This window comes from Martes martes, assembly GCF_963455335.1.
Source record: "Martes martes genome assembly, chromosome: 1".
NCBI classification, from domain to species: Eukaryota; Metazoa; Chordata; class Mammalia; order Carnivora; family Mustelidae; genus Martes; species Martes martes.
This window is the reverse complement of record NC_137888.1, coordinates 120,789,804-120,806,259: the sequence shown is the minus strand read 5'-3', so window position 1 is coordinate 120,806,259 and position 16,456 is coordinate 120,789,804. Positions and strand designations below refer to the sequence as shown.

Below are 16,456 nucleotides of genomic sequence, written 5' to 3'. Positions count from 1 at the left end.
GCAATTTGCTAAATAAATATATGATTAAGCATTTTTTATTGTGATCCCAATATTTTTCTTCAGATATCACCATATTTCTTCTCTAAGTCTGAGATTGGTCTAAAATCTTCTTAAGCTCTGAGATACCAACTCAACAATAAATTTCCAGTCTTTGATGGTATTTTATATTCTTTTCTAAAAAACAATGGTAATTTGTATCCTGTACAAATCATATGTAATTGACGATTTCAGCAAAACTGGAATAAAACTGGTAATGCTTCTGGACCAAAAGTTAAAAATTATAAATACTTTGATAAATACTTTGTAAAACCAAATCACCTGTTGATCTGTAGTATGCTCTGTAGCATAGTCATGACTGTAGATCCTATCTGAACATTGTCAGTTTGAAGTAAGTGCAAGAAATGATCACTTTGTAGTACTAAAAGAGAAAAAAAATTAAAATTAAAAGATTCTATGATACAATTGGGGTTCATTTGTCCTTTTAAAACCAGATCAAAGCATGATCATTTCTGCTAACATTCCCGCTTTTGTATACTTTACAATAAAGAAGATTTTAAGATGGGCAGTTTAAGTAACCGTAAATAAGTCATTCCATTTTATGAAAGGTATAAATAGAAAGCATCCAAAAATACTAAGCTAACACTCTATTGTTATCTCCCATTAAATAAGAAACAAAATAAAACATATCCTAAATTTGAATCTCTTTCTAGCATTAAATTTCAGTGAATAAAATGAAATTTCCTGTGAAAAAGAATATGAAGGAATGGAAATGGTACATACGACTGTAAACAGTGGCTTACATCCTTAAAATATTGAATTATTTTATATAATGTACCATGTTTGCTAATATTTTATCTTAAATAATAATGAAATTATTATTTACAAAACAACATTTGTTTTTATGGTTTATAATTTTTAGGTTCTGAGCAGCCAGTTATGAAGACCTGACATTGGATGCTTATTCAAGTTGTTTAACCTCTCAGAACATGTATTTCTTCATCTGTAAAGCTAGAATAGCTCTCTCACAGACTATTGGAGAATGCCTTAGAACAGGGTAGGTTCCCAGTAAATGTCAGTTTCTATTCCCTTCTCCATTAATTGATCAGAATTTTAATTAAAGTAGGATCAGGTATGCAGACAAGGCATACCTGTAAATACCATCCTAGCTTCCATGAAACTTTACTATTTTCCTTTTTCTCTCCTGAGAGAACATATTTGATTTCTTTCACATATTAATTACTCTTCTATTTATAGAGTCCAATATTTCAATATTTTACTAAAGATCATTTTTGTAACATTTAACAACTTCAAAAAAATCAATTCCACTACTACTAAATATTTCTATGGTTTCTTATTTTCTATTACTTCAATAGTAAAAACATTCTTTTTTATAACTGGGAAAAGTATATTATTTCATTTTTGTCTACTTAAAGATGTTTTATTAGTAACTTTTTTTAACTCTGAATTCACTGAACTCATGTAGTATGTAGTATATGTATATCTTTTTTCTATATTAAAAAAGTTATGCTACAGGGGTGCCTGGGTGGCTCAGTGGGGTAAGCCTTTGCCTTCGGCTCAGGTCATGACCTCAGGGTCCTGGGATCGAGCCCCACATCAGGCTCTCTGCTCAGCGGGGAGCCTGCTTCCCCCTCTCTCTCTGCCTGCCTCTCTGCCTACTTGTCATCTCTCTCTCTCAAACAAATAAATAAAAAAAATTAAAAAAAAAAGTTACGCTACAATAATTTAATAAACAGTCATTCCATTTTATTTTTACAATGTTTGCTTTATATTATTATAAATAATATATATAAATATAATTTATATGATAATATAAATAAAAACCCAATAAAACTTATATTTGGAGCCCTTATTTTGTTTTTCAAGTGTAGTTGTTTCATTGAGTTTCAAATAGCTATTTGGTCTCCCCCCCAAAAACTGATACTTTTGCCCATTTAAACTTTTTATAATGAAAGCTTCAAGCCTGCACAAGAGAGAATAATATCATGACTCTGCATGGACCGGTCATTCAACCTTACCAGTGATCAACTTATGGCCAATCTTATGTCACCTAGCCCATTCATTTCTAGCCTCCCATTTTATTTTGAAGCAAATCCAAGATACCAACTTATTTCATTCACAAGTATTTCAATATATACTCCCAAAAGATATGAATTATTTAAAAATATAACCATTATCTAACCTATATAATCATGATTCCTTAACTTTATCAAATATTCAGTCAGTGCTCCAATTTCCAAATATTATACAGATTTTTAAGTTTGTTTGAATCAAGATCCAAATAAGATCTACCCATTGCACATATTATACATTGCAATTGGTTATCTTTCAAATTTAATCTATGGATTCCCCCTCTACCATTTTTTTCCCCTTAGGTTTTATTTGCTGACAAAACTATGTCAATTGTCCTTTGAGCTTCCTTCCCACAAGCTAGTTTTGTTAATTACATCCGTGGGGTGTAATTTAATGTTTCTCTGACCTTCTATAAATTGGTAATTGGAACTGGGGGATCAAAATGATGCAGGTTTGAATTTTTGACATCTACATTTCATATGTGAGGTTATGATGAGCCATTAGGAAGTACTTCTGAAATTTTGACAGTGATGGATGATTAACTCCTAAATTTGTTCATTCATTAATAGTTGTACACTGGTCATATTCTACCTTTCCTTTCTCACCTATTAGCTGGAAGACTTCTATAAAGAGAAATTTCTCCTCATTGATACATAAGGGCCAGATAAATGGATTCTTCATTTACCAGTTTTCAAAATGAATTGGTTCTCTAATGATAATTTTTTTAATAGTCTCACTATATTTGATGTGTTTCAATCCTCAGCAGTTATTATTCTATTACTGTTCAAATTTCCCATTTTTGGCTAATAGAAACCTCCTTATTTTGGCTCCTGAGTCCTTTTCACAGAATCCTAATAAACTCTGATTGCGTCCTTTTTATCTGGTGTTAAAAATACTTCAGGGTTACCTTGCATATTTTTTACCCCAGACATAAGAGTCAGCCTTTTTCTCCAAAAAGCTGATTCTTTTTAGAGAAAAAGGTTATTGGAGACCCCAATTTTGTACATGAATTTCACAACCATTTGGTTTTAATACATTACTGATATTTTAAACCTACAGACTGACCTGAAGAACACTGTCATTTTTGTTACAGCTATTATTTAAAAAAAAAATTGGCATATTTTAAAAGTTGTATTCAGGTGTTCTCTCTCTTGCTGTCTCTCTTTTTACTAGGTCTTTTACATTATACTATAGTAAAACTAAGTACTTCATGTTTTTGATAAAAGTTGTTTAAATTGGGAACTTTATAATATTTGTTTCATAATGGGAAACTAAAAGGTAATGCTTTAAAAGAAAAGGAAGTATCTAAGTATTGAGAGAGAGACACACAGACAGAGACACTGTTCTTTGGGGAATCATCGGACTTGGTTTCTGCATGTACTTAGCTTCAAATGGATATAACTCAAATAATGAATCATGGAACACTACATCAAAAACTAATGAGGTGGGGCACCTGGGTGGCTCAGTGGGTCAAGCCTCTGCCTTCGGCTTGGGTCATGATCTCCGGGTCCTGGGATTGAGCCCCGCATCGGGCTGTCTGCTCAGCGGGGAGCCTGCTTCCCCCTCTCTCTCTCTGCCTGCCTCTCCACCTACTTGTGATCTCTCTCTCTGTCAAATAAATAAATAAAATCTTTCAAAACAAAACAAACAAAACAAAAAACTAATGAGGTACTGTATAGTGACTAACATAATTTTAAAAATGGATATAACTACCCAAAGTATTAGTTATACTAACTGAAGAGGTTGCCTTTAGAAGATGGGAAATGAAGTGAGGCACAAGGACCAGGACTGTGTTCTTAAGAATTCACAGAGAACTATAAAACTATAAACTAAAAGCTATAAAACTAATGCATAGGGCGCCTGGGTGGCTCAGTTGGTTAAAAGTCTGCATTGGGCTCAGGTCATGATCTCGGGGTCCTGGGATAAAGCTCAGGGTCAGGCTCCCCAGTTAGTGGGGAGTCTGCTTCTCCCTCTCCCTCTGCCCCTTCCCCCTCTCTTGTGCACACTGTCTCTCAAGTAAATAAATAAAATCTTAAAAAAAACTAATGTATATTTATACTTCTCAATGTATGTGCAGAAATATCCTATAAAATAACTTTCAAGGTCAGTAAAAATTTCAATATATAAAAGCTTACTCTTACATGAATAGACTACGAATTAAGTCATATCTACTCTGTACAGATTTCTCTCACAGTAAGTCTAAAAAACAGGTGTAATCTTTAGAATTTTGAAAAAATTTTCCCTAAATTGTTAAAATTATCATTAATCCTTATCTTGGATTTGCTAAATAGAAAAAGGTAAGAAGAAAATTATATTTAAGCAATTTTCTCCTTAATATTCACATTGTCAATGCTGGCTATTTAAAGCTGGAATTTCCAAATGGGCTTTTATTTTTTTGCATGTGGGGTTATTTCAATGTAGTTTTGTTTAACTGTGGTTATTTGTAAAGTTAATAGATGTATTTATTTTGAGGGAAAAAAAATCAAGTTGTTAGCAGGTACTTTACAATGACTATCAGTTATCTTAAAAATCTTTCTCTTACCATTGTGGATGAGTTGAACATGGCCTCCCAAGAGCCAGAAGAGAGAATCAGTCACAATTTGGAAAGAGTGTAGTAATTCATCTTTTTCTTCACCCTTAATACACACACACAAACCCAATTTACTTTTCTGTAATTGCTTTATTTAAAAAAAAGAGAAACTTCTCTCTGGGGAGTCAGAGGACCTGGTTCCCAGATCTTAGCTGTTCATGATCTTATAGCCTTTACTTAATTTATAAAATTTGTGTTATGGTAGAGTACTAACACAAATTCCCATAGTTTGTGCCACTTTAATTAACTTGAATTAATTAAATCTAGAAATGTGCAAAATTTATTTAATGCTAACATCCCTCAAAATGCCAATGGAGATGCTGGAAGAATTTGTGAGCTATTACATAGAAAGCCTATACTCTACTACTAAGTTTAATTGCCTGCCTACAATACTTTTTTTTTTCCCATTTTCTTTGTGGTATATATTTTATTTTTTTATTATTAACATAAAATGTATTGTTTCAGGGGTACAAGTCTGTGATTCACCAGTCTTACACAAAGCACAGTGCTCACAACACATACCCTCCCCAATGTCCATCACCCAGCCACCCCATCCTTCCCACCCCCCTCCATTCCAGCAACCCTCAGTTTGTTTCCCGAGATTAAATGTCTCTTATGGTTTGTCTCCCTCTCTGGTTTCGTCTTGTTTCATTTTTTCCTCTCTTCCCCTATGATCTTCTGCCTTGTTTCTTATACTGAAACCACTATCTTATCCATATTGTATGTCTCATTTAATTTCACTCATAATTTTTTAATTTTTTTTTTAATTGAAGACACATCTCAGGTTTTCTGTAAGAAACAGCTGAAGATCTGGTCTACTTTACTAGCCTAAGCATGAAGTACAATTTGTGTCTATTCCGTATATACTTAAAGCACCTCAACTGGAATTTAATATCCCATGATGACTTAGTTATTTCTCTTCATAATTCATGAAAGTTGTGAATCTGCTCAATCTTTAATATAGCAGTAGGCCCAAATGTGTATATAGCCAAGAACTACTACAAGATAAAAGAGTTTCAGCCTTACAAACTTGTGATTCCTATAGGTCCTATAATCAAATTGAGCTGACATTCACAGAACATTCCACACAACAAATGCAGAGTTCACATTCAAGTATAGAGGCAGTCCTTGCTTTTTGCGTGGTACCATGTTAAATGAACTTGAGCATATCAAAATCTTTACATGTTTCTAATATGCATGAGTTTCAATTAAGATGGCACTGTACAAAGCAAAGACAGCTTATTATGAAACATTCACCAAGACAAAAGGGCTATAAAACAAGTCAGAAAAAATTTCAAAGGATTGAAATGATACAGAATATGTTATCTGACCACAAAACAATTAAGGTTGAAATTGGTAACAATAAAACATCAAGAAAATTCATTCAAATGTGGAATTTAAGAAACAAAACAAACCAGCACAGGGGGGAAAAAGAGGAAAACCAAGAAACAGACTCTTTAACTATAGAGAACAAATTGATAGTTAGCAGATGGGAGTTGGGTGGGCAGATGGGCTAAATAGGTGATGGGGATTCTGAAATGCACTTGTGATGAGCACCAAGTGCTGTATGAAGTGTGCCATCACTAAATTGTAAACCTGAAACTAATATTATACTGCATGCTAACTAGCTGGAATTTAAATGAAAACTTTAAAAAAATTCTCAAATATTTGGAAATTGAGCAACTTACTTCTAAGTAACTCACAGTTAAAAAAAAAAAGATAGTACATACAGCATTTAGCATAATCCACCCAAAATAAGCTTGTTGGATTAAACAAGCCCTATGTTTGGGTTGAAATATTTCAACTGCAGTAGATCTGAAAGATCAGGGGCACCTGGGTGGCTCAGTGGGTTAATCCTCTGCCTTCGGCTCAGGTCATGATCCCAGGGTCCTGGGATTGAGCCCCACATCTGGCTCCCTGCTGAGCAGGGAGCCTGCTTCCCCCTCTCTCTCTGCCTACTTGTGACTTTTCTCTCTTTCTCTCTGTGTCAAATAAATTTAAAAAATCTTTAAAAAATTTTTTTTCAAAAAAAAAAAAGATCTGAAAGATCAAATAGAAAAAGTTCACCTTTATTGTTCTTGCCATGGAAGCTATTAGGAAAGTGCTGGGCCACAGAACAATACTTTCCTCTACTCTTAAAGTAAAAAGTATGTTTTAGGAAGATGCTATGTAAATAAATATCTATGGGTGCTGCTTAAAGTTAAGAAGCAAGGCAAATCCTTCAAAGTCATACAGTATGCTTCAGCCAGCATTTTAAAATTTCACACCTAGAGATTATTTTGGGTTATAATTTTAAAAATGTTTGAATCCACTACTCTAATTGTACTTTCAGCCAAATACTGCACATGTGAAAAACAATGTGGAACATCTTCTCAAGAATTTTGGCTATTAAAACACTAAATAAACACATATACCTTAGCTGCATTGATGAAACATGTTTGCAATTGTCTCCCCAAAACCAGAAAATTTTCTGCAGCTGATGGGAGTAATTCATTGTAAAATTCCTCTGCATCTTCTCCTGGCTCCAAGCCCACACAGCAATGGCTGAAATAAGAGCACAAATCTGTGACTAAGTTTGTGTTAATTATAAATTTCAATTGAATGCTAGAGCTTCTATAGACATGGTGCCTTAATGAGGATTTTTAGTTCTCTCTTTTGTTGCCAAGTCAAAAAGGAACTTCTGATGGAAAATAAGCACTACAACTTTCTAGAAAAGTAAGTGGTGTGGACTTTGCCTGTACTTAGAGCCAGTACTCCTATGCCCTAAAAGCCTACTAGTCAACCTTTCAGGAAACAAAATAAACTTGGCTCACAAATAAGAAAAATAAGGCAAGTCTTCAGCTGTAAACACTTTAAAAGCAATACAGTATCTTGGGAATCTAATTCATGAAAAACATTTGTGCTGGTATCTTTTAGACTTCTGGTAGCTAAAAAATACCCAGGGTAGGATTAGTCTACAAGGGACAGATTAAGAAAGAAAAACACTTTAATACCAATTCTACTCTCCAAGAGATCTAGTTTCTTAAAGTCTGCAAAATATCTGACTATATATTCCTTATAGCAGAGGAGTAAACAGTAAAAATCTAGCTCTATTAGGAACACTTTGCAATTTACTTTAAAGGAGAGAAAGTCTTCCTCTCTATCTGCCTGCCTCTCTGCCTACTTGTGATCTCTTGTCAAATAAATTAAGTCTTTAAAAAAAAAAAGGGGGCAGCAGGCGCCTGGTTGGCTCAGAGGGTTAAAGCCTCTGCCTTTGGCCCGGGTCATGATCCCAGGGTCCTGGGATCAAGCCCCTCATCGGGCTCTCTTCTCAGCGGGGAGCCTGCTTCCTCCTCTCCCTCTCTACCTGTCTCTCTATCTACTTGTGATCTCTGTCAAATAAATAAAATCTAAAAAAAAATAAAAAAATAAAGGAGAGAAAGTCATTTGGAGAAATGAATCCTCATTTCTGAAACTGCTCATAAAGGTCAGTCCCTGGATATAAGATGGGTATACTCAAACCCCTCAATAATAAAAATTATTTGTGTAGACTACTATTAACAAGAGTCCCTAACCCAAGAATGGTCTCTAATTAGTAAATATTGCTGTCAGACACTTTTTAACATAATGTGAAGACACTGATAAACAATAGTGACTACCCATGAGTATGCTAAAAACTTAACCGGTGAATGCTCAATTTGCTTTTTTTTTGTACACCAGTCCTAAAGTAACTGACAAATGCTAACATAGATCAGTTTCTCTTTCTATTTCGGTTGCTAAAGTTAATTATTTAAGAGTATCTATTTTGATTGTGAACATTAATAAATAAAAATTGTTTTTTGTACATTCACAAACACGGGGATTTCTTAAGATTTGGATTCCACCCCAGAGAGCCTTAATCAATATTTTCATAAGCCAAAATATCTAATCAAAACAAAGGCTTTATTTACTTAGGGAAATAATCTTGAAAATTAAAGTATAAGAAAAGAACATTATGTACATTTGTTAATTGTTTTTTCTAACTATACACGTTGAATCTGGCCTTTACGTAGTAACAAATTAGGAATAGCAGTTTTGAAAGGTAACATCAATTAGTAATGCATGCTTTTAGCTACTTAATTGGGAAGTAGCTTAGGCACTGAGAACAACTGGTTTATTCTTTTGCCTTTTTTAAAAATAAATGATTTTGATCTTTTCTCTCAATTTCTAGCATGGCAGTAGGTCAGTACATGCTGCTTCTGAATTTTATTCACAGAATTTTGGTTACCTAATGAAATATACAATTAAGATAACTAAATCAATACAGCATGGAACAACTAGTTTCCACATCTGTTCTCCTGTAGTATTTTGCTTATATCTTTCATTTCACACCTCTTTCATTCAGCCTTGTATGATAAAGTCACATAACTGCCATCTCATCTCTATTCTAAGTTTTTCCAGTGTAAAGTCAGTGCCTTAGTATCTTCATTTCTTCATATATTCTTTAATCAATAAAGAGTCTGTTAGGTACTTGAGACTCAGTGGTAAGCAAAAGACATGATTATCATCTTCATAGGACATATGCAGCAAAATTTTAGACAGTGAAATATTCACAAATATAGTTAAAAACGATAATATATGGTATGAAGGAAAAGTACAACCATAACTTACCACAAAGAAAGTTGCCAGTGCTTATTAACCAGATGAGTAAAAAGAAGCAAATGTTCTAAATAAGAATCTACTACTACATCCCTCAGGAACAAGTGGACTTATTGCTTCACTTTACCTTAATATCTGTGTAAGCTGAGAAACTGTAGTCCAACCTCCCTGGATTCGAGAACAATCTTGACTGAGCACCAAAAGGCAATACTGAATGAGATCATAACAATATATATCTTGTTTGATTTTCTTCAACTCTGAGCTTCCTAAAGGTGTGTTGTTTATTATTTCTAAGGCAAAAGCAAATAGGATATACTTATTTTTGCTCAATAAATCCAAGAACTTTTTGTATTTTTATAGTTTGAATAACAACTAAAAACACTTTTAAAAAGAAAACAAAATCACTGCTTTATCACAAAGTTAAAATTTCTCTGAGCAAGTTAGAAACAAATGCCAAAACTATACCCAGGATGGAATTATTCTATTACTTAAACAATGTTAGCAAATCACAAAAAGATTTTCTTACTTTTTTCTTTTTTTTTTTAAGATTTATTTATTTTGGGGGGTGGGCGGAGCAACGGGAGACAGAAAAAGAGTCTTAGGTAGACTCTGGGCTGACTGCAGAACCAAATGCAGGGCTTGATCTCATAACCCTGAGATCATGACCCGAGTCAAAACCAAGAGTCAGATGCTCAGATGACTGCACCACCCAGGGTCCCCAAGATTTTCTTACCCTTTAACTTCAACAGTATAACAGGGACATTCTGCTCAGGACTTTTTGCAACTTCGGCAGCTAGAGATAAGATCCTTGGGTCTGTACCTGTTGGCTTCATTTCTTGTATCACCTATATTTTAACAGAATCAGAAAGATAAAGGTTAAACAGCCCTAAAACATTTGCTCCCTAAATAATGTCTGAAAAACAGTTTCAATATAAATAAAACTTTAACTTTGCTTGCTTTGGGAAGTGAAGGGTACATTTTTCAATTTCTTCCTTATAGAAGACTCTGGTTTTTCTAACTAAAATACATCTAAAAGAGCTACAGACTCCTATAATTTACTGTGACAGCTACAGCACATATGATTTATCATGCACTAAAAGTCAGAAATAGTGCTAGATGCTCCATATTCACTTCTAATCTGCACAGCAATCCCGTGATAGAGATTATCAAAAAGAGACACTAAGTACAGAAAAGAGCTAACATAGGCCTGAAACAAGATTGGCCCCTGGTTGGTGCCTAGGAACTTGGATTTTGGAAGGGTTTCCATCATTCCCTAATAAGAGTGGCTCACTGTGCCTAAAGTGTTTGTGTAAACAATGTGGCTTATGCAGAATGTCTGCTTTCCTTCCAGAAGTTTGAAATTCTAGTAGTTGGGAGTAGAGGATACCTACATGACCATCTTTCAATAAAGACCTTTGTGACTGAGTCTCTACTGAGGTTCTCTGGTAGACAACACTTCAAAATGTCAGAACTCATTATAGGAAGAATTAAGTGTGTCCTATGTAATCCACTGGGAGAGGATTCTTGGAAGTTTGCACGTTCCTCAGGATTTTGTTCCATTTGCCTTTTCTCTTTGTTAATTTTGCTTTGTATCCTTTCACTGTGATAAGTCACAGCCACAAATATGACTATATCCTAAGAACTGTGAGCCTTCCCAGTGAATCACTGAATCTAGGGTTGGTCTTGGGGATCCCCAACACACAACTCAGAAACGAAATGTAATTACAAGATAACAAAAGCTTGTTTACAAATAGCATAGTAAATAAAATTATCTTAAAATTAAATAAAAAATGGATCCCAATTCGTTAAAATTTTACAAAAAAAATTTTAAGGCGTTCAAAGCTCAAAGATATCATTATTTAATGAAAAGTACAATCTTTACTTATATTTACTTACATGAATTAAGTACAGGGCTAAATGCTTTTATATACATCATCTTATTAAATCTTCACAACAGGAGTATGAGGTAGAGCCTGTAATCATCTCATTTTACAGATACGAAAAATAAAGCTTCAAGAAGAAACTTAACATAATTCCACCAGCATATGATGGAGTCAGTATTCAAATCCAGATCAGTCTGACTCCAAAGTCTATGGTTTTAGCTACAATGTTAATTATATTCCCTTCCATGTAAAACAGTAAAAAACACAAAATGTATTCCCAAATGACACTTCTAACTCACTCGCTTTTAGCTATTATTCTTCACCACTGGCACCACTGTCCTTTATACCTAAGACTTGGATATAGTACAAGCATCGAGATGTTACTCCTTTAGGTAAAATATAAATCATAAAAAAAATTGATAAATAAAATCTTAAAAAAATTTTTCTGAAAATATTTCAAAGAAAGCCCACCACAGCTCCTGGTGTCACTCCTGGTGCATAGTAGACATACAACTTTCCAACAGAGTGGATACAGTTATCTCACTCTTTCCAGTGGCTGCATTATGCTATGCTGCTTTTGTAAGAGTGCATCAAAATATATTTAAACCACATGGTTGTTCAAATGGGTGTTCCAATTTGTATTTCCACTAGCAACACATGAGGGTGCTCATTTTACTAAGCCTTCCTTAATACATACATCTTTTACATTTCTGCTAGATGAAAAATGGCATCATCTTGTTTTAATTTGTATTGCTTTGATTATTAGACAAATTAGGCACGTTTCATGTTCACTGATTCTTCTTTTATATATCTTATATTCATATCCTTCAACAATTTATATATTGGTTTCTTCTTCTGTAGAAGCTTTCAGCTTTTCAGTTATGGATCTGAACCCTTTACCTTTTATATTGGCTGTAAACAATTTCTCATTGTCTGTCATTTATTAAGTTTAAATATAGTGTCCCTATCACAGTTTTACAATTTCCATGTACTCAAGTGTAACAATCTTCTATTCTATGACATCTACCTTGGTGACATTCTTAAAAAGGTTCTCCCTACCTTAAAAGCTAAAATACAGTCTCTTAATTTTTTCTGGTGTTTTTATGGTTAGTTTTAGTGCTATCTTCATTCACTTATATCTTTATATTTTCAATGCACACTTATTTGTGAATGGTGTATGACAGAAACCTAACTATATTTTTTAAGTTAGATGACGTTATAGATTTGTAGAAAAGAACAAACGCACACAGCTGTCATAAATTTCTGAAGTAATATGTCATGAATAGATATAAACAAAGCGATCTGAAATGTCACTTGGGTACATTTTTGAACTCTATTTAATGCATTAATCTGATTTTTTTTTTAAATTCCAGGGCTGGTACAACCTGGTTCATTTTAATATATGTTTGGTGAAAATTCACACCAGTAGGTTTCATGACAGTAAAACTCATACCACCCCTTGGTTGCTGCCTTCTTATCTCTTGATTCACTGCCATTTACCCAGGGGCTAGACCAGTGCCTTAACCTATACCTGGTAGGTAGTTAATAAATATAAGCTGAAGCAGGGAAAAGAAGTACAAACTTTGGGTATTTCAAAACTCACTTTTTTTTTTTTATTATGTTAGTAACCACACAGTACATCATTAGTTTTTGACATAGTGTTCCATGAGTCATTGTTTGTATATAACACCCAGTGCTCCATGCTATACAGGCATTTCAAAACTCACTTTTTTTTATTATTATGTTATGTTAGTCACCATACAGTACATCATTAGTTTTTGATGTAGTGTTCCATTATTGTTTTTAAATAACACCCAGTGCGCCATGCAATACGTGCCCCCCTTAATACCCATCACCAGGCTATCCCATTTCCCCACTCCTCTCTCCTCTGAAACCCTCAGTTTCCAGTAGTCCATAGTCTCTCATGGTTTGTTTCCCCCTCTAATTCCACGCCTCTTCATTTTTCCCTTTCTTCTCCTAATCTCCTCCACGCTATTCCTTGTTCCACAAGTAAGTGAAACCATATAACTGACTTTCTCTGCTTGACGTATTTCACTTAGCATAATCCCCTCCAGTTCCATCCATATCGATGCAAATGGTGGGTATCCTTTCTGATGGCTGAGTAATATTCCATTGTATATATGGACATCTTCTTTATCCATTCGCCTGTGGAAGGGCATCTCGGCTCCTTCCACAGTTTGGCTATTGAGGATATTGCTGCTACAAACATTGGGGGTGCATATGCCCCTTCTTTTCACTACAACTGTATCTTTGGGGTAAATACCCTGCAGTGCAATTGCTGGGTCATACAGTAGCTCTACTTTAAACTTTTTGAGGAACCTCCATACTGTTTTCCAAAGTGGCTGTACCAACTTGCATTCCCAGCAACTGTTTAAGAGGGTTCCCCTTTCTCCATATCCTCTCCAACATTTGTTGCTTCCTGCCTTGTAAATTTTTGCCATTCTAACCGGTGTAAGGTAGTACCTCAATTTCTTGACTCTCTGCTTTCTTTTTTATTACAATATGGAAACCTCAGATTTCTAAATTAAAGTCTTTTTTAAGTAAAATAGGCTTAAAACACTGTTGTTGCCCTCTAGTTAACATAATAAAACACCACTGAAACATTATTATCACCAAACATGTGTGTAGGGCACTATGTTAGATGCATCAGTCATAAGAATTTTATATGGGACAGAGTACCTGTTGTTCATGTTCTGGTTGGGAAAGAAAAAATATACATGCATGTTTATACACATGTGTAAAATAAAATACTTAATTATATAAAATACTTTAAGCACCAAATAGATGACAGAGATGATAAGAAAACAAACCACAGAGTCAGAGGAGTGGGCTTCTCTCAACAAGTTTTCTTATCTGTAAACAAGATAGCAATTCCTACTTTTTAGGATAATTCAAGATTTAGAAAAGAAAGCAGAAACCAAGGATGGTTCTAAAATATTGCCAGACAGTGGAGTTATACATCAATAATGACAACCATTTGGAGAGACTTTACTATGTGCTGTGAATTGTTTTAAATCCTTTCATGTATTAATTCAATTAATCCTCTCAACAACTCTAAGGAGTAAGCACTATTATTGCCCCCCCCCATTTTAATGATGAGCGTATTTTAGTTTGCATGAAGTCACACTGTAAAGTAGGAAGCTGGTGTTGAAATACAAAAATTCTGGTTCCAGAACCTGAGCATTTAATTACCACACTAAACAATCTTAATACTTATTTAAAAAGTAGAATTTAAACAAGCAGATAGAGTAAGGGAGACATATGCATGTACTTGGCTAAAACAATAAATCGACAAATTTGGCTAAGAAAGCATGGGAGTAGAGTTTGATTACATACTTACCCTGAAAAACAACCACGGGTTGCGACAACCATCTGTAAACTTTTGTTGGATGCTTCTCCTCTAATACAACACTTCCCTCATCTTTACCACGAAACTCGTGAACTTTAAACAGGAAAAAAAAAGACAATTATTTTTCAATTATTAATGCTATTACCCTTTGCCACAGCAGGAACTTGGGCCTTGATCCTTTGGGAATTTCGTCTTCCTGCCCGTGCCTGTTACTGCCTCCAAGAATCACTGTGAAGGAAATAAATAAAAGAAGGCTACCTAATGCAACCTGGTTGCAGCTGACCCGAAAACTGTAATTTCTAACTCCGAATCTTTTCTCCTCTTCCTCCCCGTCCCCTGTCCCGGTCCTAACACCACCAGGAACTTCTCTGGAAAAGATCACAAGGCGATTGCCCAGGTAACGGCGTCGCCTCCAGTGAGGTCCAAGGTCCGAGACTCCGAGGCCCCGGGCTCCTTCGCTCCGGATTCTAGACCCAGCGTCGGCGGTGCCAGGCCTTGGGCAAGACACCGGGCCTTGTGCCCCGCTCTCGGCCCTCCCCGGGCCTCAGTTTCTACTACAGATCTCCACAGAAAGGGCGCAGATCCTCCCGTTAGGAGCGGCTATGTGCCGGCGCGCTTGGCCCCGAAACCCTGTGGCCTTGGCTTCCCGGCACCTTGAGATTCTCTCCTTCACCAGTCGCCACCTCAGGTGGGTTACCTCATCCTCTCTTCGCGTTCTCCTCCAGGAGACCCTGCTCCCACCAAGTACCTCAGCTGCGCGGCCTTCCCGCGGCGGCGTGCGTCGCAACGCGGGAAAGGGCCTGGAGGCGGGACCAGGATCCTCGGAGCTAGGGGGCGGGGCGCCCCCTCCGGGCAGCCAGTCAGCACGCGAGAGGAGCCCAGGGGTCTGCGCGCGTCAGGCGCGGGGCGGAGTCTGCTGGCTGCCCCGGCCAGTGCAAGTGCAGCTGCTTCAGGATGAGGTGGCAGACGGGAGGGAGCGCAGGTGGCCAAGGCAAAGTCGCAGCCAGAGAAAAATGATGAATGGAGCAGCGGGACTCTCCCACATGGACCGTCGCGAGCGGGTTCTCAAGTTAGGCGAGAGTTTTGAGAAGCAGCCGCGCTGCGCCTTCCACACCGTACGCTGTGAGTGAGGACGGTCCCCGGGAGTAAGAGGGAACTCTGGATATGGGGGTGTGGAGGCACAGAGTTGTGTTCCCACAGACCCCCTTAGTCTGCTGGAGAATGGGGTGTCCAGCGCTATCCGTTGCTATGCCTGGAGTCCCAGGGGTTTCGTGGAAGGAGCCGGAGTTGAGCAGGTGTGGGTAAACCCTGGGCAGAGAGATTCGAGTGAGACCAAGCAGCAGAAAGGGAAACTTTGTGGAGGAGACCTACAGAGGTGACTGTGGAGACAGACGTGACTGGTAGATGATGCAGCGATGGACCGGGAAATAGTAAGGTGACAGATGGAAGGGTGCAAAGTACCGAACTATTATTATGCGGAGGAAAGGAATGCCTCGAGGCTGGTAGGGAAATATTCCCTCTTTTCTTCACTTTTTATGTCTCTGGCTGTTGAGAGTTCTTGTTTCATGTGTCCCTGCGTAGATATTCTGAACCGTTCCAGTAATCTGTATCTCTTTTGACCCCTAATTTCGTTCAGACAATGATCAAATACTGATTATCAAAATACTGGAGGATGTGTTATTCATTTTTTTAGAAAGTTATTTACTGCCCTTTGATTTCTCCTTTTGATTGTCCTCTGGAACTAGTTTTGATAAATTACCCTCTGTTATCTTGAGTTAGAAAAAGGAGCTTTTATTTTAATGTTGAATGGTATAGATTCCAGGAAGGAAAATATAGCATACTATGATTTGGTATGTAAAACATTTCATTCTTTGCATAGTAGCCCTCAGAATTATAGAGCGGAAA

General features: G+C 36.3%; 2 protein-coding genes across 2 annotated transcripts in view; one reads left to right on the top strand and one right to left on the bottom strand.

The window, feature by feature from the left end:
- IQCB1 (IQ motif containing B1) overlaps window positions 1-15,344 on the bottom strand; it is a 62,081-nt gene extending 46,737 nt beyond the window's left edge. Inside the window, exons 1-7 of the mRNA XM_080819081.1 lie at window positions 15,249-15,344; window positions 14,543-14,644; window positions 10,032-10,143; window positions 9,426-9,588; window positions 7,096-7,225; window positions 4,634-4,727; window positions 319-418 (exon numbers count right to left, since the gene is read on the bottom strand). Coding sequence (XP_080675207.1) covers window positions 319-418; window positions 4,634-4,727; window positions 7,096-7,225; window positions 9,426-9,588; window positions 10,032-10,131 — 587 coding nt within the window. The 5' untranslated portion in view covers window positions 10,132-10,143; window positions 14,543-14,644; window positions 15,249-15,344. The remainder of the gene's footprint in view (window positions 1-318; window positions 419-4,633; window positions 4,728-7,095; window positions 7,226-9,425; window positions 9,589-10,031; window positions 10,144-14,542; window positions 14,645-15,248) is intronic.
- Window positions 15,345-15,488: 144 nt separating this feature from the next.
- The window catches only part of EAF2 (ELL associated factor 2), a 41,564-nt gene continuing 40,596 nt past the window's right edge, over window positions 15,489-16,456 (top strand). The window contains exon 1 of the mRNA XM_080811112.1: window positions 15,489-15,673. Coding sequence (XP_080667238.1) covers window positions 15,565-15,673 — 109 coding nt within the window. The 5' untranslated portion in view covers window positions 15,489-15,564. The remainder of the gene's footprint in view (window positions 15,674-16,456) is intronic.